The sequence below is a fragment of the Cricetulus griseus genome (genome assembly GCF_003668045.3).
Source record: "Cricetulus griseus strain 17A/GY chromosome 1 unlocalized genomic scaffold, alternate assembly CriGri-PICRH-1.0 chr1_1, whole genome shotgun sequence".
Lineage (NCBI taxonomy): Eukaryota > Metazoa > Chordata > Mammalia > Rodentia > Cricetidae > Cricetulus > Cricetulus griseus.
In genome coordinates this window covers 152635199-152645000 of record NW_023276807.1, presented here as the reverse complement: position 1 = coordinate 152645000, position 9802 = coordinate 152635199, and the positions used below count along the sequence as shown (strand labels likewise).

Below are 9802 nucleotides of genomic sequence, written 5' to 3'. Positions count from 1 at the left end.
AGACAAACCTCTTGCTAACCAGTGTTTTTGCTACTATCCAAATATCTTAGAAACAGAAGAGTTATGCAAACAGGTCATTGATTCCTAAATTTGCTTCATTACAAAGTATGTGACATTAAACACCTGTATGCAATATAAAATAATTAATATTTGCTTTTACTATCTCCATTCAGCTCACAAGTTCGATGTGGTCATTTAGTATATTTGCTTTGACCAACTCAGGTTATATTTTAACTCATGCTTTTTTTTCTTCTTGGATATAAGGATAAGCCATGACAGAAGGGAACACACTGTGAACAGAGGACTTTGATTTTCCAGGATGCCTGTGAAGTGGATGCCTCTTCTGCTGCTCCTGCTGCAGATGACTTGCTGCTTCAGATCTGGGAATTGTGGGAAGGTGTTGGTGTGGCCAATGGAATACAGTCACTGGCTGAATCTAAAGATTATACTGGATGAACTTGCACAGAGGGGTCATGAAGTAACAGTTCTGAGACCTTCAGCTTCTATCTTTCTTGATCCCCAAAAGTCACCTGACCTGAAGTTTGAGAGTTTTCCTACATCTCTCAGTAAGGATGATCTGGATGAGGCTTTCCGATGGTTTGTGAATACATGGATTAATGAGATACCAAGAGATTCATGTTTATCATACTCTCCTTTGCTACAGAATGTGTTTGAGATATATTCTGACAGTTATCTAAGTCTTTGTAAAGACACAGTTTCAAACAAACAACTGATGACAAAACTACAGAAATCCAAGTTTGATGTCCTTTTCTCGGATGCCATTGCTCCCTGTGGGGAGTTGATAGCTGAACTGCTCCAGATCCCTTTTCTATACAGTCTTCGCTTTTCTCCTGGCTATACAATGGAAAAGTACAGTGGAGGATTGCTAGTCCCTCCCTCTTATGTACCTATAATTTTGTCAGGATTAGGGGGTGAAATGACATTCATGGAGAGGGTAAGAAATATGATATGTATGCTGTATTTTGACTTTTGGTTCCAGTCATTTAATGAAAAGAAATGGGATCAGTTTTACAGTGAAACTTTGGGTAAGTTCTTATCTGTAGCTCAGTGGCCAAAATTTCACAAGTATTTAAATATATCCTATGTCCCTGAAATGCAAAGTGAGAGTTGTCTTTTATAGGTGATCAAATATAATATGATATTAATTACCAAACTCAAAAACCCTGTAAAAGCTCATATTATTGATCAAATAGAAGCAGAGCATTTCTGATACAGGACATTCTAGTGATGTATACAGTTGCAAAGAGATGCCAGAAGACTTTCCCTAAGTGATTCTTTACTCATTTTACTATAATTTTATCTATTTTAATAAATCACTAGCTCTTAATCAAATCCTGGCTAATGTAGATTAAAGGAAGGCATATTTTACAGTTTTAATATGTATATAATATTGAAGAAATTGTCTTCTCTTGCATAGGCTACCTTCTTAAGTTAAAATTAAAATGTGGTGTCTGAAAACAGGACCAAAAAGTTAAGAGTGTTTTCCATTCTGGTGTAGTGCCTGAGTTCTGTTAGTAAATCCACCCAGGTACAGTGGCTCAAAATTGCCTGTGTCTTCAGCTTCAGGGGGCCTGCTGCTCTTTTCTGGTATCTGTGGTCACCAGAACAAACTTAGCATATACTCACACAGACACACAAACCCACACAAAAATATAAATCATAAAGTATTTCCTCTGTATTTCCTAAAGAGTTGCCTTACACTTGAAAGATACTATGTTAGTTCACAGGCTTAAAAATGGAACTGCAGTTGCTATTAATACCAAGTTCCTTTATTGTGTACTTTACTAGCATCCATTGTTTAAACACTACAGAAGCATGGGTGCATGTGCACTCAGTCTGTACTTTTTCAAGTCATGTTTTTTTTTGTTTTTCACTTAAAAATATGTCATAGTTAAGATTGGGCAAAAAATTTTATTATCATAATTTCTGAAAATGTTGTGATAATTTTTATAAGTGTTATTAAATTAGTGGGTTATTTCAATAACTATATACTGTCTCAAATTACTGAGGAAATGGTAATTCTCACCATTTACTTTAAAAATAAGCCCAAGCTGACATTTATGTATATTATATGAGCCACAAATCAATTGCACATACAAATTTTGTTACATATTAATGAACATTGGTTTTTAAATGCTCAGACATAAATTCTTCCATCATTTTTAAGAAAATATATATTTTGTATTCTGATGACAATCCTGGCAATTTTTCAGTTTCTCATTGGCTCCTTTTCTCCATCTAGGAAAGCACACTACCTTAGCTGAGACAATAGGCAAAGCAGAAATGTGGCTCATTCGCTCCTACTGGGATTTGGAGTTTCCTCGCCCAACCTTACCAAATGTTGACTATGTAGGAGGACTCCACTGCAAACCTGCTAAACCCTTGCCTAAGGTAAATACATTTTTAAAAATCTCTTTTCCATTCACTTTAATGTCTGGTAAAGATGATTCTACACCTTTCATTACATTTTGCTCCCAGTGATAAAGATATAGAGGAAGTGGAAATAAACATCCTGCTAACTAGGGGGTCAATAAAGTCAGGAATGAACAGGATAGACCTGGGAAATATTCATATCAGTGAGCTAAATGAAGTCAGTTAAGGTACTTGGGTGGTTATCCATTGGGTAAAGTCCTTACCAAACAACTATGAGGATATAAGTTTGAATCCCAACACCCATTAAAAAATTGGATGTCCCACACAGTACTATCACATTAGTACTGAGGATGCAGAAAAGGGTTGATACTTGGAGCTTGCTGGCCACAATCTGGTAAAAATGGTGATATTTCTCTTCGGTATGAGAGCCTCAAAAACTCTGTTTAAGATTGATAGAGAAAAGCATCAGATTTTAACTATTGGCATCCATGTGCTAAACTTAAGGCAGAAACCCTCCTTAGGACCCTCACACACACACACACACACGCGCGCATGCGCGCGCGCGCGCGCACACACACACACACACACACACACACACACGCACACAGACACACACACGTACACACACACATACAGAAACACACTTGTGCACACATGCATGCACACATATAAACACATGCCGAAAAGACAAAGAAATTAAGTCAGTTAAACTCATCACTTCAGAAACTATCAATCATCAAAAGCTATTACTAACATGTATCTGAGGTAATTGTTTGATATACAGAGAAACAACAAGGATATATCTTCTCTCCAACAGTAATTGTAGAGATCATCTCTGAAAATATCTTATTTAAACACAATGTCAGAAAATTATTATATGGTATATGTTTGCCATGAAGTTATGATTATTTCACAAAGAACCAAAGCATTTTATTAATGATAGTAGGAAGTTTGTGTTAACTACTACATATGTAAATACAACAACATAGATATTATTTCATCAAACATGAGTTAGTAATATTAAACCAGTCATAATAGGAGAAAAATGAAATATCAAGGGGATGAAAACATGTAAATGAAGCTAGAATATCATGAATACTTCATAAAATATGCTTGCACTCCTGAGTTTTAAATTTGCCAGAGGGAAGCAATTAAAATGTTTGTTGCACAACGTGTGAGTACATTATGTAGTGATGCCAGTAAAGTTTAACGTCTTTGACATTGGCAGTTTTTTATTCTGTATGTGTGTTTTAAAACCACTACTCTAAAAATTCCTAGGAGCACCTTAATTTCTATTCTCCTAGGTTTTCATAAAGGTATCATAAGCGAGTTCCCAACAATTGGCATCTTTTCATGAAGCAAATTCTCTTCACAGGAAATGGAAGACTTTGTCCAGAGTTCTGGAGAGCATGGTGTTGTGGTGTTTTCTCTGGGGTCAATGGTCAGCAACATGACAGAAGAAAAGGCCAACGCAATTGCATGGGCCCTTGCCCAGATTCCACAAAAGGTGAGGAAAGTGCTCCATAGGAGGCAACTGTACACTAAGTCTGTTAAATCCCTTGAAAAGTCTGATTATAGAAGGACTATGTGAAAGGTAAAGTCTTAAGTATGCTCTAATTTGCCTTAGCCAATTTAGAAACATACTCATAGCAGATGCTACAATACTGCAGAAAGTGTTTTTGACCGAGAGTGACTTGGATATAAGCACTGTGGTCACTGTGCACACATTCTGAAATGCTGGCATGATGATGGCATTCCTATCAAGAGTATATAGACATAGTCAAATTCTTCAGTGACACTTTTTTTATTTGTTGATTATTTAAAGTCACTGCATATGTTAGATTTTTCAGGGGGTTATTTACTATTTCTACAGAATAACAGTAAACAAGTATTGAAAAAGTTTGAAATGTAGCATGACTCTGCATCCTAATTTTGGAGTAGGCCTGTTCAGTGTGCAGTGAGAGAGTCTTTTAAAGGAAGGGAGTCCAAGGCTCACCACTGTCAATCAAAGCATACTTTTAGCTAATTGAGAGAAAGAGAATTAAAAGAAAAAACTATGTTCTGAACTGCCTTGCCAGTATTTGTATAGGAAATGTATAAAGGAAATATAGAGATGGGTGCTACCCTTATAGTGATGTCTGTGCCTCTCTATGAAGAAACACAGTGCTTGCTTGGAATCAGTCAGAGTGAAAGTCCTACCACTCAAGGAAGAAAAGTGAAAACAAGAAACAGTCCAAAGGAACCTAAAGTTTAAAAAGTTACAGGTGACTAACTTTAAAGCATACTACAAAGTAGTTTTCTATGGATTAGATTGGAATGCTTGTGAATATTTTATAATTTTGTAGTGGAACAGTCTCTCTTTCATCACCTATATTAATTTTCTGATGCTATAGTTAATTTTGTCAGTCATATATCAAATCCATAGTTGCTATGTGAATAACGGTTCATTTAATGAAATTTGTCTGAGAATTCTACCATTAACACCTAAAATTGACCTGGACTTGGAACTGGTTTTTCTGCCTCAGACCATTCTGACCTCTGTAGTAAAATCATTTCACTTTGTTATAACACCTCTGTCTGCTACACCTAGAAGGAAGATGAAAATATATTCCAAAAAATTCTTATGTTTTGAAGAAACTGAGGTCACAAGACTCTTGTCCTGTTTTCTTAGCGTGTTCTCTCAAACACTCAGAATTCTCCTCATGTGACTCCTTTCCTGGATCATGCTCCAAAAGTACACTATGCAAGGTTACTCCTGGGATGGGTCAGATGACTGACTCCATATTCCTATTGATAAACATTATGGCATTGTATCAAAGAACTCCAGACCAGAGAATATTGTGGATCAGGATTTGTCATGAATTAATTTGTCATGACATTATTTGTCATGAATTAATAAAGACATAAATATGGCTACTGGAGTTTGAAATAAATAATTAATAAAGACAATAACTTAAAATTCATTACAAATAGAATAGGACAAGTAAATAAAAGGAACTGTAAAGCACTTAAAATATAATATTAAAACTAGACTACTAGAGCTATAAAGATATATTTATATAACATATAAATTATTAGTAACTTGCCATTCTTTTCTTTTCATTCCTCTCCCCAACCCCCCTCATATCCATGCTGGTTTTCAAATTCATAGCATTTATTTTTTCATTAATAACATTACATACACATATGCGTATACATTTAAATTCCAAAATATAACCTGTTCAGCCTGTATAATGTTAAATTGGGCTCTAGCAATAAAGATTATTTAACCTTTAACAGGTTCTTTGGAGATTTGATGGCAAAACACCAGACACATTAGGACCCAATACAAGAATCTTTAAATGGCTCCCCCAGAATGACCTTCTAGGTAAGACTCTGGAAAGCAAACCTATCCTAGTTGACTTCAATACCCTTTATATTACATTTAGTGAATATATTATTTATTTAAGATAACAATATCTGACATGCACTTGGTCTTTTTTTAAAACTCAATTTTCCTTATCTACCATGATGTACTCCACATGTTCAACTGGAAATCAGTATTTCATAGTTTAAATCTCAATTCACAAGTAAATTTTCAAAATATCTGTCAGTACATTTAGTTTCTTCCTGCTCTGAGATAGGAAAACATTTACTGAGGTTAAGAGTATAAGAATCTTCAAGTAGGTTTTCTTGTGATGAGAAGGGAAGGCAAACTGAAGTCATGATGTAAACTAAATTAATAAATTCAATTATTAAAAAAAATCTTAATATAGAAAAATATCCTTTCAATTCCTCATAGTACACATTTCTCACTTCATGTCTAATACTGGTGTGGGGCCACTGGTAGTCGATCAGTATTTATCCCTAAGTATACGAATGGACTTTGGGAGCCCATTCCAGATAGAGGGATACTCTCTCAGCCTAGACACACAGCTTAGGCCCTGCTCCAACTGATATGACACACTTTGAAGATACCCATGGAAGGCCTCACACTCCTTGGGGAGCAGAAAGGGAATGGAATAGGGGGTCGGTGAGGGGCAGGGAAGGATGGGAGGGAGAGGGAACTGGTATTGACATGTAAATCAAGTTTGTTTCTAATTTAAAGAAAATATGAATGAAAAAAAGAGACTGCTAATTAATGTTAATCTGAATTCCTCTTATTCCAGGTCATCCAAAAACCAAAGCCTTTGTAACTCATGGTGGAGCTAATGGCATCTATGAGGCAATTCATTTTGGAATCCCTATGATTGGCATTCCTTTGTTTGGAGAACAACATGATAACATTGCCTACATGGTGGCCAAAGGAGCAGCTGTTGCATTAAATTTCAGAACAATAACAAGGTCCGATTTGCTCAATGCACTGGAGGCAGTCATAGAGAATCCTTCGTGAGTATAATCTTTTTAAAATGCATATTCATTATTTATTTATTCATTATTCATTGTGATTTTTACTGAAGGCCAAAAGGGCAAGAATTATCCTAAAGGCAAAAATAATACAGAGACAATTTAGGACATGATTCAGTGTCATAGGTTTTTCCTCTCTTTTGTTATTGTTTTTTATTTGCATGTTAAACTTTATGTTTCTTTCTTATGTAAGTCAGACAGGTCCTAAATGTGTAACTACTTCATCCTACAAACTGCTTGACCAACAAACATTTGCCAACAGCTCTTGCCAATTTTTCTTTTCAATTCTTTTAGTGAAGTAACTGATCAGAGATTTAAAGTTAATACAAAACTTAAATATTCATAAGTGAAATAAAATGAAATGTTATGTGTGATACCAGATGTATTACCCCTAGAAGCTTTGGGAAAACATTACAACAGAGAAACTTCGATGATATAAAAGAGATATGTAACTTTTATGGGAGTTGTAACTTTCTGCATTGAAATAACATAGATACTAACATAAAAGGAAGTGTTTAACTAAATGTTTAAATATGCAGTCTGTTTTAGGACAAATTCATATAGTGAAAAACTATTAGAATGAAGGAAAAATGGATATGCTCATCATTTTTTTTCTTTGATTTAAAAAAATCCATGTGGAAGCTCTTTCCTGGAAAGACTATTTCTCTCCTACTCTCAGCATTACTTAAGTGCCTGTAATAATTTTGTGTAGAGTTCTGACCAGTGTGAGACTGATCTCTTTCCATGTTAGCATGGCTATTGCTGTCATCCTTTTTCAGATCTTGTTTAGGGAACTATGTTGTTGAGAATGACTATTGGTGTCGCCATTATTAAGATCTTGTTTAGATATCTATATTGCTGACATTTCACCATCAGAGCTTATCAAAGATGCAAATTCACAGCAAATATCTTGGCCTTCTCTGGCTTTTAAAATCTTTCAATCCCCTCTTCTGTGATGTACTATGAAGGTTATTTTTCTAGTAAGGGGCTTTCAAATGAGTTCCAGCTCAAAGGTCCCTGGGTTCTGTTTCTTAATTGCATTCTCTTTCAGCGAAAGAGAATAAGCAGCATCGATAGGCTATGCATTTTGGGAGTCTGTTTGACAGCCGTGGCCAACATCTTAAAAGAGGGTTCTTCATGTCTGGTGTTGGGGTTTATGTTAGGTCATCTTTGTCTTTTAGATGGAGCACCATCAGTCCAGATGAGAAAAGATCATTAACTATATGTGTATATTTATATTTGGAATTGCATGTGTTATGGGAGATTTGGATAAATTGTTAATAGCACAATTTTATGGCTTTTTCTGACATCCTTATTGTTACTTTATTATTTTCTGTCCTTTGCTATTAACCTCCTCTCCCTTCCCTATGGAGCCTTCCCTCTTCCCATTTCCCCATCAGATAATTTGCATGCTAAATTTTAAGAAAATGTAATATGCATACTAAGAGATTATTTAATGAGAAGAAATATCTCTCATTTTGCTTTTAAATAGTAAGACAGTAAATTACCATTATTACAATTGCTACTTTTTTTGTTTTTTTCGAGACAGGGTATCTCTGTGTAGCTTTAGAGCCTATCCTGGCACTCGCTCTGGAGACCCGGCTGGCCTCCAACTCACAGAGATCTGCCTGCCTCTGCCTCCTAAGTGCTGGGATTAAAGGCGTGCACCACAAATGCCTGGCTACAATTGCTACTTCTGCTCCATCAAACTGACATTAGGCTTGATGACTCATTTCTCTATGGTCCTCCTCTTCTTTATATACTCATCAATAATTATTTCAGTATTAGAATCAAAGGAAACTACAATACTCAGTGTGGAATTTTTACAGCTCTCACTTCTAAAATAACAATGATATCAAAAAGTGAATATCAACAATCACAGCAAAACTTAAGCTTGAAAGATGGCTCAGTGGGTAAGTTAAGGTGTACTCTAGCAGAGGAAAACACCCACGTCAAGTGATTACCAACATTAACTAACTCTAACTCCAGCAGCACACACACACACACACACACACACACACACACACACACACACACACACACACATATATAATATATATATATATATATATATATATATATATAGTAGCAAAATTTTATTGTGAATCTACTTTAGAATAAGAATAATAAAAAAATCACAGTACAGTAACAGAGAAGAAAGCTACCCTTCCTATTAGTTTCATTGACTAGGTGATAACTTACTTGAAAATGCATAAAAGCATTGGGAAACAGCTATTATAACTAATTAATAAGTACCAGGACACTTTTGTAATTATAACCACTACTCATTGATAGCATTTCTTATAAATATCATTTCAATGTTTATCATCTTTACACAGATATATACCAAAATGGAAACTAGAGAGGGATTTTCTTTCTACTTACACATCCTGACACTAGTATATGCTTTGAAAACAAAGTTTATTAATAATTGCTTATGGGTAACTGAAGTTTTATATACTCAAATAATATCTCATTTTGATATTTTTGTATTTAATGATTAGCTGTCTCCAAATTCTACTTTAGGAATATTTGATCTTCTCATTTTTCTTTTTAGATGCTTATTCCAGCATGCTGAAGGAGCTCAGATATACCTCTGAGGATCTTCATATTCATGAACATAAAATATAATTCATTTTCCTTCTATGTTTGTGTAATTTTCTTTACTATCTACACAAGAAAATTACACATGTGCAATTTTCATTCATTATATAAGCTGATGTCCCATTTTACTTCTTTCAGCTATAAAGAGAATGCAATGTGGTTATCAACCATTCACAATGACCAGCCCATGAAGCCTCTGGACAGAGCCATCTTCTGGATTGAGTTTGTCATGCGACACAAAGGGGCCAAGCACCTGAGGCCACTTGCATACAACCTCACCTGGTACCAGTACTACTCTCTGGATGTGATTGGATTCCTACTGGCCTGGGTGGCAGTCATAACTTTTCTTGTCATAAAATCCTGCTTATTCATTTATCAAAAGTTTGTAAAAACAGGAAAGAAAATGAAGAATGAGTAG

General features: G+C 35.2%; 1 protein-coding gene across 3 annotated transcripts; it reads left to right on the top strand.

Annotated features, from left to right (window-relative positions):
* Positions 1-319: 319 nt before the first annotated feature.
* LOC100762380 (UDP-glucuronosyltransferase 2B17) lies at positions 320-9802 on the top strand. 3 transcript variants are annotated; one of them, XM_035452487.1, is made up of 7 exons: positions 320-636; positions 988-1046; positions 2264-2412; positions 3770-3901; positions 5674-5761; positions 6543-6762; positions 9523-9802. In XM_035452487.1, the coding sequence occupies exons 1-7, from the start codon at positions 320-322 to the stop codon at positions 9800-9802; spliced, it is 1245 nt and encodes a 414-aa protein (XP_035308378.1). The 3 variants fall into 3 exon arrangements, with proteins under 3 accessions (XP_035308378.1, XP_035308376.1, XP_027245060.1); XM_035452485.1 differs by lacking the exon at positions 988-1046 and having other exon boundaries at positions 320-802; positions 2272-2412; XM_027389259.2 differs by having other exon boundaries at positions 320-1046.